At 43.6% G+C, this 15,446-nt stretch overlaps 1 protein-coding gene across 4 annotated transcripts in view; it reads left to right on the top strand.

The window, feature by feature from the left end:
* The first annotated feature begins 1,947 nt into the window (after window positions 1–1,947).
* Window positions 1,948–15,446, top strand: part of LOC147620085 (uncharacterized) — a 56,795-nt gene continuing 43,296 nt past the window's right edge. For 2 of the 4 annotated variants that reach the window (XM_086772259.1, XM_086772257.1), the window contains exons 1-2: window positions 1,954–2,151; window positions 3,396–3,762. In XM_086772259.1, coding sequence (XP_086628385.1) covers window positions 3,589–3,762 — 174 coding nt within the window. In that variant the 5' untranslated portion in view covers window positions 1,954–2,151; window positions 3,396–3,588. Of the gene's footprint in view, window positions 2,152–3,395; window positions 3,763–15,446 lie in introns of all 4 variants that reach the window. The other 2 variants (XM_086772258.1, XM_086772256.1) reach the window with 2 other exon arrangements.

Raw genomic sequence — 15,446 nt, 5'->3', positions numbered from 1 at the left:
TGATGATGATGAAGACAATGAGGATGAAAACGATGATAATGATCACAACAATGATGCTTGTTATGTGGCAAAGGAGGGGATTTCTAGGGGATTGGGGCATCAAATTTTTCATGGGCCACTCTCCTATGAAGATTTTAGGACACAATAGACCATGGCACTTGTGCAAGCTCATGATTCAAACCTAGATGCAAGGGTTGGCAATTTCCTCCTACACGTGTAATGGTTTCAAATAGGAATCGATTTCGTCCATCACATGTGGGCTACAAAGTCCATAATGTACTTTGCACATTTGTTTATAATATGATAGAGCTAAATAAAGGTATATAAGTGATGGTGGTTGGACCATCTTAAGTGGAAAGTCTTGAGGTAAAACATATTAATCTCATAATAATCAATAGGACCAAGGTCTAGGTGATGTAATAGATGGAAAAATCAAGCATGTTTTTTCTTAAATCTCTAAAAAAAATATGTTTATTGAGGAGCACCATCATTGTGGCCAACCTTCTAAAAGGTGGGTATCAAGGTTTATTTTTGAAGGTTACCAATCCCTTCTAGAGCTATTTGAGCATGCTAGAAAAGAAGGTAAAGAAGGGCATTAAAAAAACTTTCCCTTCAGATTAAGGGGGAAAAAGAAATAGATCTTCATATGAAGGACATTTGTACAATAAACATTTAAGACTTTATATGGTATTTATTTTGGGAAAAATGTTTCACGATTTTGATTGTTATTTTTATATAAAGATCTATGGATAGTTCTTGTTTTAGAACATATTTTTAATTTTGAAAAGGATTGTATTAATGCTTTTTGGACAAACTATTAAGCATTTCATTTTTGAAAATAGAAGGTTATTTTTGCATTAGCCCATCTATGGAAGGGCAAAGGGAAAAATTTAACCTTCTTTAAGAAGGTGAGACCTTTCTGCAAAAGAATGGATTCTACTTGCAGTAATGAATGCTGGTGGGTAGACACATGTGATCTTTTTTCAAATGCTTCTATTGATGTCCTCCCTCACACATTTTTTAATTCTACGTTGGCTAGGGTTAAGCAATTGAAAGCATCAAGCTCGAGGCATCATCCTCCCTAAATCAAAGATTAATTATGACGCAAACTTCAATGTGTCATGTGATATGTGGATGGAAGCGACACAATGGCTATGCTTAACATGGCAAAGCCTACAAGATTGCAAAATGTGAGTGGGAAGAAATATGCTAAATGCATGAGTGCAAAAAGCCAATGTGAAGTGCAAGATGTCATCAAGGATGTAGACAACCGTTTTGTATATGGCTTATTGAAGGAATGTGTTGACAAAGTTTTATCGAGTGACTAAACTAATTATTGAAGGAAGTTGGTGCCATTGTTGGGAAGTCTTAAATCTTGCATTAATGGTGGAGGATTGATCTTTTGAAGTTTTTTTAAAGAACTTTGTTATCTACATTTCCATATTAAATTCATTCATCTCCTCTGCCAAAAGTATAAAATCTCTTGATACGTCATGCACATGGTGGTACACCATGTGCTGTCGCATAAATAGGGGCAATATAAATGCTGCTAGAAATCAGATATTGCACATAGCTTGTAGCTTCACGTAGGAGGAGTTCACAGCTCGTTTGCTACAGTAGAGGCAGGCTTGATTTTTGAGGGGCACTCTTGCCCTTTAAAACTGATGGGTTTGGTGAAATATAGCAAGTTTTTTTTTAGTATTTTAGTGTAATTTTTGACATGTAAGCATCATCTACACCACAATTGCAACCGGGGCTAAACTCGTTGGAGTTCGGTGGAGAGATTGACATGCACGAGTTGCACGTGGAAGACGACTAAAATAGGCGACAAACTAAAAAAGGGTTGCCACATCAAAAAAAACCAGGGAAGGGGGGGTAAAAAATAATAATAATCAAAACCGATGTACCTACCACTAGGGGGTAAAAAAAATAATAATCAAACCCATCTGGGATACAACATTCTAAAGTGGTAGCTTTACCCATGGATTTGTACGCTTTAAGCAAAAGCACTGCAGTCTGCATTTGGACTTCACCTAGGTTAGAAACGCTACCTTTTCTTCAAAGCAAAAATGACCTTTTTCGACGTATATAATCCTTCTCTTCTTTCAAGCCTCAACATCCACAACATTCCACATTTCCATCCAGTTGCAGGTATGCTAGAATTTACTGTTAATCATGCATTAATCAATTTCTGTTTATGAGTTTGCTTCTAAGCACATTGAAGATGTACAAATCACATGTAATTAATACACACACCTGAGTAAGACCCACCATGAAACCAAACTGAAAGGCTATGAAGCTTCACTGTTCTTGGTGCCTGCAGCTTGACATGTGTACATTGCCCAGTCATGTTTACGGAGGCCCTAGTTCAACCAGATCACAGTGTCCTGTCACGTGAGTGACCTTTGCAGCCATGTAAAATGCCCTGGATCCCTTTTGCTGTAATTTGGTGACATGTTGCCAATAGGAACCATATCTTGTAGACATGCCACATGTCGTATGTTATGACGCGATCATTTCGCACACGTACTAAGTGCGTTGGATGATGCAGGGAAAGGCCATGGGGAAGCCTTTCTCTAGAGGAAAATGGGGAGTTGGTGCTAGCCAGTGACCCATTTTCCATGGCCTTTCCCAACCATCGTGGTTATGGGGAGTGGAAACATTCTGCAAAGATGTTGACAGCCAGGCCAATGGAATTATCCCCCATCAGCAGGCTGAAAATCGATGTTGAAAGCCATGCAAATCATGTTATTCCACATCAGCAAGCTCACACATCAGCAAGCTGCAGAATTTAAATAGATGTTGACAGCTAAGTGTACGAGATTTGGATTCCCTGAAATAAAGTGTCCCGATTTAGTGGCAAAGATCTTCCTTCCCATGACCCCCGACCCTGACGGATGTGGAAATGACTTCGGACGCTGTTGAGGTGTCCCTGCACTCATATTATCCTCTCCAAGGCCTTTGGAGCTGTTGGTGGACAACATATCAACCTGGCTTTGTGGTCACTTGAGCTAGGCTATCATTTGATTAGGGGGGACTGTGCAAGTCAGTATCTAGGATATACGTCTACTGCATAATACCAATCATCCACACTTTAGAAGGCCTACAATTTATTTTGGCCCTAAAGGCTAATATACATGACATCAGATTTCACACACATGCGTCAATGGAGATCTCCCTATAGTCCATTTGTATGTTTGACAGTTTGAAACTGTGCTAAAGATTTGCTTTACTCGTGTTCTTAAGTATAGTGTACAGGTACATGCATGCATGTATCTGAATATGTGTGCGTGCCTGTCTACATATACATTATTGAATTTATATGAAGATGGGTTCTTTTATAAAGTTGTATCTACCCCTTCATGATTGAAACGAACCTGTGATCTTCTTGTCAGGTGATACTTTCTGCAGGGCGAACTTATATAGTCCTGTTTACTCTCATAAGTATTATAAGAAACAAGACTATGGAGCATGCAACTGCTCTTTAAGTGGTGAAGGAAGCAAAATGCAGGAAATTGTTCTAACTATCATATTAAGAAACAAGACTATGGAGCATGTAACTGCTCTTTAAGTGGTGAAGCAAGCAAAATGCAGGAAATTGTTTTAAGTGGACAGACCTCGAGTGATTCGAGCAAGAATGTGAATTGTATGCAAGGAAAGTCTGTTTTCAGGCAGTGTTTCTGGCAGGGATCCCTTGATTCAGAGAATTGTCTACATGCACAAGTTGAAGATGTTTCTAATATACTTCACCATTGCTATATGGTATGCTTCTCTCTCTCTCTCATATGAATGTATGTAGGTATGCATGTAAGTGGCTTAATATTCTCCTGTCTCATAGCTACAAGAGCTCTAAGTTTTTGTACATACATAAGCATATACAAATTGTAACCAGTACATGTGCTTTCATAAGAAAATTCAACCGATTCCTCCACCAAGTATGCCTATTTGAAACGTATGCCTAACCATTGTTTCCATTGTTTGGTTATTTTGTTCCGTTTGACCGTCTCTTGAGGATCTCCCAAACTGAACCTCAAACTTGTACAAACATAAGCAATCACAGCTCTCCAAAGGTGAAGGGTGAATCTCCTATCCTGCCCACCAATGATGTCTTTATGTGTAAAGCAGGCAGCCTAAAGAGTTGCTGCCCAGCAAAGATCTCAGTGCCCAAGATTTGAAATAGCATGGCCTCCATGTGTGAAAAGCTTAAGGAAACCGATCCCCCCCCCCCGCACACCCTGTAAGAGGACCTAGCTATGAGCAGAGTAGAGAGCGAGTATTTCTCAGACCCGCAAAGCTAAGGACCCCATAATGCCTTGAGAAAGGCCCAGTGCACCCTGTCATAGGCCTTCTTGAAGTCGAGGAGGAGACCTGCTAGGTCCCCCTGATGTAGCTGGGCGGTTGCCATTGCATCCCAAAAAGTGAAGATTTTAGCGTGCCAAAGTTGGGGAGAAAAGGTGCCAATTGGCAGCTAATGTCTTGGCGAGGATTTTGTAAGTGGAACCAAGCAAAGTGATTAGCACACCTCAAGGCAATTTCCCCCTTCTTTGGGGATCATGTGAATGAGGCCCTTAGCTATGAGCTTGGGAAGGGAACATGAAGACATGACCTCATTGAAGGTCGTCCGGAAACTGGCCTTAATGAGGTCCCAGTGCCAAAGGACGAGGGAGACTGGGAGCCATTCATGCATGGGGGGGCTAGCAGGACCTGCCCTAGCTCGTCGTCCGAAAAGGTTGATCCAGGAAGTCCCTCAAGGCAGCTGGTATGAGCCTACAAAGTCTATGAAGGCCAAGAAATGCAAGTTAAAGAAACAAAGGCACAAGTTGGTCCAAGAGAGTGGGAAATCATCAAGAAACCAGCAGTAGTTTATGTTATAGAATGTGGTGGACATGGGCTAGAAATGTGAGCTTTCAGCCAGGCCAAGAGATAAGGCCTAAGGGTTTTATTTTAGAGGTAAAAAATGGGTGCCGTTTGTCCCTATAAAAATAACTTACCCCTATAAAAAGGGACTCCTTGCCCTCATCTTATCATTCAATGTATTCAGTCTTTGGAGCAGCCTGCATGTTATGTCTCTGCTGGTGAGAGCAGCCCTCCATGTTGACATGTAGTTGCTATAGTTATTGTTTAGTCTGCATAGTTGATACAACGAGTTATATTTTGTTGTAGAACACTTTTCTGTTCCTCATTCAAAAATATATATACAAACTCTTATGATTTGCAACAATTTTGAGCCTGATTTGTAATATGCATTTTGTCACTTCTTGAGTAGCTTGTTTGCCTACTCTCAAGAGGCAACCCTAGATCTAGCCAACATTTAAGCTGCTTTTTTGGCGTTATTTTTCTTGTGAGATTGTTATGTAGTCCAAAAGAGAGAGCCCCTCATAGCTGTCTTGAAGAATGAGCAAACATAACCCTATAAAAAGAATTATGCAGCCTTTCTTCTATAATGTGCTTGCATCTCACCAATCAGCATTCTCCTCACTTGGGCTGCCAACTGAAGGAAGAAGAAATCTAGGTTCAAGGAGGCCTTCCCATCTTATTCAGCATATAATGGCTTGTGCTTCAGTTGAATATCTCCAACTCCATTTCCACAGGTCAGGAGAACTAATGATTTTTCAGAACAATAGCACAAGAAGATGCAATTGGTCATCACCTGTGACAACCAATTTCCTGATTGGGAGAATATTTGGTTCCTATCCTTCTCATAGCCAAATCTAGGTTTGGTTGTTGGTTAGTTCCTATCAGAGAACTGCTCCACTTTAAATTTGTTCATCTCTTCGGGAGAGGTTTCTTCCATATTAATTTTGATTCTCTAGAGTCTATCACACAGAGGCTTTGTTGGAGCCCTGTAGGCACGGGGATGAAGTTGGCCTTCTTTTTCCCATAGTGTCATAATTTCATTCCCACCATAGGAAAATAAGTTAGCTTTGCAATTGCCCTCCACTTTCTAGGCCTAATGAGGCATTATTTTCTGGTCCTCTTCACCATTGAAGAGGATACAGAGTGGTGATATAGATCCCCCATGTTTTGGATGCACCTGGATCAGATGTGGAGGCAATGATGGCTGATGGTGATAGGGTACTGTTTTTGAGTGCTTATTAGGGGTCTTTCTCAGCTAAGTGATCATGTCATGTTGCAAAAGCCAAATGGGTCATCTTACTACCACGAGATCATGGAGGTTTCAGGCCTTCCGGGGAATTGTGTGCCATGTGTTTTTCAAGCTTCCAAGAGTGTTTCTGGATGCTAATCACTCTCCTACACACTCCCAATGACTGAAATTCAGCAAAACAGCTCTCTTTATTGCTGTAATTTTTGGTCTTTTTGCTGAAAACCCTAATTTCAGTCCTCCTTTCTCAAGTTGAACCATAGGGGAAGCTTTCCCAAGGTTCCCTTCATCCTCTTGAAGACTTTTGTTGCGAAGAAATGTGACAAATCGAAGATCTCAACGCTTCAAGGACTTCTATCGCGAAGACTTCCGTTGTCATCAACTCTACTTGCAATTGGTAAGCTTTAATGCTTAAATATGGAAGCAAGTAGTAGGAGGGAGGAATTGGATTACAAGATCACATACCTTGTGTAGTGTTCTCTTGTCCTACGTGCTCTCTTGTAGATTGTTGCTACCATGTGTTGGTGGAACAATAGAGAGCAGATGCATGGGCATTTGAGAGGGTAGTGTGGATTGCAAGTCTACATCGACAACCACTTGTTTGCGATACTGTATTCATATGCATTGGTATGGAAATCTAGTCAGAAATGCCCATGACACTATGTACTTGGTTCTCCCAAGATCAATATACTTTATTTGAGGGAGGGGTTGGCCGTTCCGGCTCATTGTGTCTCTCTTGTCAATTCAGCAATTTACTTCTTGTATTTGAGCGAGTGTCCATCAAATTTTAATGTATTTAAGTGTATTGATTAGCATTGTGTTCAACCAAGTTACATTGGTATCAGAGCATACGGTTCTCTTTCACTTCTATCGTGAGAGACGATCACCGTGAACACTAGCTATCTCTACACTTAGAACATTATGGACAGCCATACAATGAATGTTGGAGATGTTAACACAAGAGGTAGGGACAATGAAATGCATGCCTCCAATGCTTTACAAGATGAGCAAACTCATGTGGTGCACAATAGGGAACATGAATATGTGGGACAGTCGTCCCGTGGCAAAGAGAAGATGCAGGAAGAAGAGTCCATAGTCTTGAGGGCTGAACTTACTCGTATGCAGGCTCTTCTCCATGCACAACAAGAAGAATTGAATCTCTACCGCCTTGAGGATCCATTGGTACATGACCGTTTGAAGGGCAAGAAAGCTGAATCTTATATGGATCATGCAATGGCAATGATTGCTAAAGAGTTGCACATGCAACTGAGGGATGCAGCATGTGCATACTTGGCTCGTACCGAGGATGCCTATGCAAAAAAGGCAACCATCCCACATGTCTTGGAATCCCCACAGGTGTCCGAACAAGAACTTATGTCTAAGAGGATGAATCTCCATGCTATGGGAGAGGAACAATCAGTGACTTCACGCCATGCAGGAATACCTCATGTAGCTCGTGAAGGATACAATGTCTATGGCAGTGGTCAAAATGTATGTCAAATGCCATTGCCGGCTGAAAATGTGCATGCACAATACATGCAACATGGGCTGTAATTTTTTGTTGGTGCAGGTATTCCGCGTATCTCTCATGCTACTCATGCCTTTGAGTGTGCTCGTGAGGGAGAAGCTATGGCTGAAAATGTATCAATGGATGTTGAGGGGCCAGCCATGCCTCATGCTTACAGGGCACATGTATCTATGCCTTATGCATCACCTTTTGGTCCTAAAATGATGCCAGTCACAGGGGCTGTCCAATGGACAAACATGGGAGAAAACATGTTGAGATGCAAGCACATGCATCAAAGTCTCGTGACTTTAAAGCCGGAGACAAATTTGTGAAGTTTGACACATATCATGGGGAATATGATGCATCAAAGGCACTTGCTTTTATTGCCCATTTTGATATTGCTTTTAGTGATGAGGATTTCACTCAGAAATCCATGATCCGGCATGTAAGCGTGTTCATGAAAGGCATTGCTACCCATTGGTGGCTCATGGAGAAGCTCTCACCGAATCTTGTTAGATCATGGGAAGAGTTCAAGGAGAGGTTCTATGCTCAATTCTTGCCTCCCAATGCATTGAATGAGATAACAATGAAGTGGGATTGGGTGAAGCAAAATGAGGGGGAATCGGTAAATGCATATGTACAAAAGTTTTGGAAAGTGCTTTTGGAGGTGTCTCCATTCATGTATGTCACCGAGGCAGAAAGAAAGAGAAGGTTTCAATCGGGATTGCAACCCGTGTACAAAGCGGGACTACAAATGTATCCTGGTCATACCTTACACCAACTAATCGCCACCGCCACTGAGCAATTGGAACTCAAATTGATACGGAAGGACATAGAGGCACATGTACGTGCATGTATCACCTGTCAAAAGGTGAAATTTGATAGGCAAAAGGCACTAGGTTTGCTTCAGCCATTGCCTATTCCCACGCAGCCATGGAAAAGTATTACAATGGATTTCATTATGGACTTGCCACGGACCCAACAGGGTAATGATGCGATTTGGACAAGTGTGGACAGGTTTAGCAAGCAAGCAAGCTTATTTCTTGCCGGTCAAAAAGACTATCAAAGCTGAGCATATGGTTAAAATATATCTTGTACTAGTGTTCAAACATCATGGAATGCCGAAGTCCATTGTGGGGGATAGAGATCCCAGGACTACAAGTCTCTTTTGGTGGGCCTTATTTGATAATATGGGCACCAAATTGGACTTTTCATCAGCTTATCACCCTCAAACGGATGGGCAAAGTGAGGCTGCAAATTCAGCCGTGTTGGATCTCTTGAAATGTTGTGGCGGATCAGAAGTCTTCTTGGGAGAAGTACTTACCGCTTGTGGAATTTGCAAACAACAACACGGTGAATGCATCTACGGAAAAGGCCCCGTTTGAGATTGTTTATGGTAAGGTGGTTTTGCCACCCATCCTTTGTACAAAGGATGAGATATTTGCAGCTGATGAGTATGTAAGAGACTTGGATATTGCTTTTGCTCAGGTGCAGACAGCCATTGCAAGGTCACAAGACAATCATAAAAAGGTTGTCGACAAGCATAGAAGGCAATTGGATGTTAAAGAGAATGATTGGGTATTGTTGAAATTTGAGAAAGCAAGACTTGCAAAGAGACTGGCAAAGAGGGTGCATATCCTAAGCTTGCAACCAGGTACTATGGGCCTTTTCGAGTGATCGAGAAGATCAATGAAGTGGCTTTTAGATTGGCATTACCTAGTCATTGGCACATACACAATGCTTTTCATGTGAGTCTCCTTCGCAAGTATGTAGTTCCGGAGCCCAGTGAGACGGTCATTGAGGATCCACTAGAAGTGGATGAGCTTGAGGAGATCTTGCAGCCAGAGCAGATTGTGTATCACAAGGAACGCAAGCTTGCTGCAAGCAAAGTTGTCAGGCGTTACCTTGTGAAGTTTAAGAACTATCTTCCCATTGATGCTAAATGGGTAGATGAAGAGTTCTTCAGAGATTGCCCGCATGTGCTTTCAGACATATTTGGATGCTTTTCAGTTGTGGACAACTGTTTAGAAGCCGGGGAGGATGTCACCATTTGGCCACCCAATTGGTCCACCCGTGCTTTCTCATCATGTATGTACATTGGACTGGTGTCCATGGCAGTTGTATATGCCGGGGATTGATGCCACTCATGTGATACTGTGGACTTGGCTTTCTGTTGGGACTTGTGCCTCCGTGTACATGCCCGGAAATGCTTGGTGGATTGGTGTTTCATTGGGTTTGGTACCTCGTCTACTTGCTTGGAGCATGTCTATTTTGGTATAGTTTCATCAATGGGGATTGTCCATACCAATGCTGCATTGCATATCATCTTTATGTGCTTGCTTGCAATTGAAATTGCACGCTATTTTCATGCTTGCTTGACCAATGTGTACTTCCGGGTAAGGGGACACCCACTCGCGAACCGTGCGTGCAGGCTTAGTTAGTACGAAAGGTACGTTACGGTACGGTACGATAAAATACGGTACTAATTGGTACCTTAAAATTTTTTGAGGTACGGTACGATATTAGTACGTTTTTTTTTATAAAATACTTCCTAAACTTAAAAATTGTAGACAAGAAGTTACAAAATAGTAGAACCATGAACATAATGTCATCATGCCATTAGAGTACAAAATTGCTACAAAAGGATAGGCCAAAAACTCATGGCATGGGCGACCGCCAACATGCGTACATACATGATACTACATACTACAATACATCATCAATGGGCTAGAAGGAGATAGATGCCCAATGCCTAGAGAGCTATAACATATCAAAAGTCTACATCATCACCACCATCTGCATGATCATCAACATGATCACTACTAGAGTGTCCATCAAGAGAGTTCTCTGAAGAGGACTCTTCGAAGGTGGACGAGACACTCTGGGGATCATTCTCGCTAAGTAGGTTGCCGTCATCATCAAACAAGGGCTCTCTAGGCAGTGGGGTACCATCATGAGGGGGCAATGGAATATCATCATGAAGGCGGGGATTGGAGCTCGAGGATCCCCGCCTCACATATGTGCGAACGCCACCCTTTGCCGATGTCGAAGGCGGAGGCCTATGAACTCCAACTGCTCGGTCCCGTCCATGCTGACTCCTGGTGCTGCGAGTATCTGCTGCCACAAGCTCACTATAGAGCAACTCCTCTAGAAAGGCATTGTGCTCATCAACTGGCACAACTCGAAGCATATATGCATCCCGATCTTGTCGAAGCTCCCTATTGGTGCAAACTACTGCAGACTTGTAGGCTGGATGTACCAATGCTGCAAACCCGTGGATTGGTTTGTGCATCCACCTCCATCTCTTCTGTGCAATCTCCATGATTTGTGCTCGCTCGTCAAATGTAATGTCTGTGCAAGCCTCCAACTCCACAAGGGCAGCTCTAAAGAAGTGAACAAGAAGGCCCATGGTGGACCCCTCGCAATCTGTCATCCGCAAGAGCCTATAGAATGGAGTCATAGCAATGACAATTGCTCGGACTCTAGTCCAAAATCTCTCCTCTAGGCAAAAGCGTTGCATGGCTTTGGCCTCTTCAGTGACGTGCTCATCCCATTCGTTCCACATGGTGGAAACAACTGTCTAGCGAAGGGCGGGCCTCACATCGTATAGACTCTCCAAAACTAGCCACATGTAGGCAAAGCGGGTGGCCGATGGCTTCTTCAAGTCAAGCTTGCTATGCTCACGAAACATAGCAAGCACTTGCACCTTTAGCATGAAGAAGTTGACAATAGATGTAGCTTGTTGCACAATCCTCTTCACCCACCCGAGCTTCGCCACATCCTCCATGAGTAAGTCAATGCAATGACTCGCACATGGAGTCCACACAATGGTAGGGAATTCCGCCTCAAGCAAGCGGCCCATGCGTCGACAATTTGATGCATTGTTGGTGATGACTTGCACCACGTTTTGAGCCCCAACCTACATGGTAGATAAATCATATGAGTTGAGGGCTTTGCACAAATGACAAAATCAGCCACACTTAAGTAAAATAATGCTTACCTCTATGATCGCTTGCCTAATATGGCGGTAGATGAAATTCCCGGTAGTCTTTCTCCCCCTTCTCCCGGTGTCAACCGCACGCAAGAAGTATGTGCCAAGCGGGCAAGACACAAGGATGTTGATAATGCCACGCTTCCTTTGATCACTCCATCCATCCGTGAGAATAGAACATCCATACTTCGTCCATGCGGCTCGAATCGGGTCAAGGGCTTGATCAATTCTCTCCTTCTCTTCATCAATCTTCCTCGTGCGCATAGCCGTGTAAGAGACCCCCGTCCACCCCTCACATGGACCCACATTCGCAATTGCCGTCACCATCTTCTTCCATTGCTCCTTTTGGAGTACATTGAAGGCAAGATTGCATTCAATAATGGTGCGAGCAATCTCTATCTCTGCAAGGCGTTGCCGCTCCTTAAGGAATGCAACCGAACCTCTCACACTACCCGTGACTTGGTGGAGAGAGGGTTGCACCCCTTCACGCTCCACCACCCTTTGCCTTTTGCCCGGTGCGGAGGCGGACCGTGCATCCGTGGAAGTGGCAGTGGAGGATACACCAATGAAAGAGCCGGTGGCTGCTTCATCATGTGCCGATGGTGGTGCTGGTGCGTGTGTTGATGATGCTCCTCTACTTGAATTTGAGCCGCCACTCATCTTCCACGAAATGTCATCGGCAATGCTTTGCGGAATCTCCTTGCATGGGGCAACTTGTCCCCCAATCTTTGAAAGGTGTTGGAGAAGCCTTGTTGCACCATTTGTGTATGACTTGCCGCAATATCAGCATGTCCAATGATGGGAGTTGGACTTCTTGGTGTCCTTCTCCACATTGAGGCAATGCAAATCAAAAGCCTCATGCTTCTCCCGAGGCATGATGGATAAGAGAAGGGCTAAAGCGTGGAGTAGAGGAGAGAGCGTAGAGAAGATGAAGTATGGGAAGAGCTTGGAGGAAGAGAACTTGGAGTAGAGGCTCAAGTGGGATGGAAGGAGCTTGGAGGAGGGTGGAGGGTGGAGGAGAGGCTTGGAGTAGAGGCTTGGTCCTTGAGGCTTGGAGTAGATGGAGGGTGGTGGAGGAGAGGCTTGGAGTAGATGGAGGAGAGGCTTGGTCCTTGAGGCTTTTATAGAAGGACTCAGGGGAGATGAAAGGAAAACAGCCAAAAAAACGGGTAGAAAACGGCCAAAAAAAACGGGCAGAAAGCGGCTACTTCCAACGGGCATAGACAGGGAAAACTCGTACCTGATCGTACAGATACGTATGGTATTGTACGGTACGAATCGTACGTACGGCCTGATCCGTACGACGTATGGAACTAAGCATGCGTGCGTGTGAAACTCTCTGCTGACATGGTTATGTGGCATGTGACAGGTGGTAAGTATTGGTCATAAACCTAGCCTTAGGAGTTGGCACTAATTTATAAGTGAGTGTATACACACTTCATTAAGTTTTGGGCGACCAAAACTCACTTATAAATTATGACCAGCCCGGTGTTCACACACACTGATGTCCCGAGGTGGACATAACCCAATGTCCATCGCCTAGACCTTATCCCCTTTGTACAAAGGGAGTAACCAGCCATGTGTCCACTCTAGCTTGCTCCACAAAGCACCTGCTTGCCACCTACACACTGATGTCCCGAGGTGGACATAACCCAATGTCCATCGCCTAGACCTTATCCCCTTTGTACAAAGGGAGTAACCAGCCATGTGTCCACTCTAGCTTGCTCCACAAAGCACCTGCTTGCCACCTACACACTGGACAACTCACCACCTCACTCCTCCTCTCTCTAGAGATTGGCGCCTCCTTCATGAGGGTTGTTGGGCTGCATTTTCTGCACTTTCTCCTTCCCAACTCCATTTCCAAGCTTGCTAAGGTGTTTTTCAAGCTTCCAAGAGTGTTTCCGGATGCTAATCACACTCCTACACACTCCCAATGACTGAAATTCAGCAAAACAGCTCTCTTTATTGCTGTAATTTCTGGTCTTTTTGCTGAAAACCCTAATTTCAGTCCTCCTTTCTCAAATTGAACCATAGGGGAAGCTTTCCCAAGGTTCCCTTCATCCTCTTGAAGACTTTTGTCGTAAAGAAATGCGACAAATCGAAGATCTCAACGTTCCAAGGACTTCCATCGCGAAGACTTCCGTTGTCATCGACTCTACTTGCAATTGGTAAGCTTTAATGCTTAAATATGGAAGCAAGTAGCAGGAGGGAGGAAACGGATTACAAGATCACATACCCTGTGTAGTGTTCTCTTGTCCTACATGCTCTCTTCCAGATTGTTGCTACCATGTGTTGGTGGAACAATAGAGAGCAGATGATAGGGAACATGGGCACTTGAGAGGGTAGTGTGGATTGCAAGTCTACATCGACAACCACTTGTTTGCGATACTGTATTCATATGCATTGGAATGGAAATCTAGTCAGAAATGCCCATGACACTATGTACTTGATTCTCCCAAGATCAATAGACTTTATTTGAGGGAGGGTTCGGCCGTTTCGGCTCATTGTGTCTCTCTTGTCAATTCAGCAATTTACTTCTTGTATTTGAGCAAGTGTCCATCAAATCTTAGTGTATTTAAGTGTATTGATTAGCATTGTGTTCAACCAAGTTATAGAGACCCAAAGGAGAACTCTGGTTTGCCACATGAAGCAGTTGTGGTAGATTTCACTGTTGGAGTATGCACAGGCAGAATCATAGACAAGGAAAGAGAGAGAGCACTTGTTGACAAGATCACCTTTATTATAGCATGAGGCTTTTACAATGGCAATAGCCAGCAAAGAGAGGAGTACAATATGCAAGGAATGGATGTAACAAATGAATATGAAGAGGCCCATTATATAGGGAAGTAAGGAGCTGGCCAACTGCTCCATGACCCAAATAATCATGGAAAAAGCATAAAATCCCTAATAAATAAGCAAAGTCCCAAACACTGAGATGCACAATATTCTAACACCCCCTTTGTAGCTCATAGTGTGCAAGAGTCTGAAGAAGATAAGCTGAAGAAGATGCAACCATGGACTCTCGAGTACTGCAGATACCAGAATCACCTCGGACAGAGCACCTGCCAACCTGTTTCCTCGAAACGCAATGCCACCACGAACAGCAAAGAAATCTGCTTGGCTCCGAATTCCCACACCAATGTGCAGTGAACTCCAAAGAATAGAATGATGAGTTGTTGGACACACCGCGCCCATTATCCCCCAACAGTGGATTGTGAACACATCTTGTCCAAAAAACCTCGAATAATGAACTTGGAACAAATCTTGTCCATAGTCTCTGCCACACTAAAAGCTGACCTTGTCTTGCTAGATTTTTAAGGAACTCTGCTTCACGGTTCCCATGCACCATAAATTGGAGCTGCTTACAGCCCCTCTCCCTCCTTTGGTTGGAAGCACATGGGGGAAACTTGTTGGAATTAGGGTTGCAGGAAAGCACACAAAGCTTGGAGAAGAAGAAGCAAGAATACACATTACACAAAGTGTATTAGATTGTGTTAATGTACAAAAGATAAGTTAGCCCTAGAAGGATGGGCGTATATACAAGCCGGGGAAAAAAACCTCCTAAAGAGGGAAAAAGTGCCCCGGTGGTCCTAAGTGTGTTCACACACATCACTGCCTATATATAAATGGCAACAAATCCCCCCTGGGAGTGATGGTGTGAACGAGAGCTGGCACTCATGTTTAGGGGAGTGCCATGCCCGAAGTAGATCAGTCCAGAAAGGGGAGCAAGCCCAAAGCTTTGCGGAAAGCTTCGAACTTCTCACGAGGAAGCGCTTTTGTGAAAAGATCGGCGAGGTTGTCCTGTGTTGGCACATAGGCCAAGCTGATCTCTCCTGCTGAGAGTC

Source organism: Cibotium barometz, chromosome 32, assembly GCF_041138505.1.
Source record: "Cibotium barometz isolate CiBa-2024 chromosome 32, ASM4113850v1, whole genome shotgun sequence".
NCBI lineage: Eukaryota > Viridiplantae > Streptophyta > Polypodiopsida > Cyatheales > Cibotiaceae > Cibotium > Cibotium barometz.
Note: the sequence above shows the minus strand (reverse complement) of the source record. Positions and strands in the feature narration are given on the sequence as shown.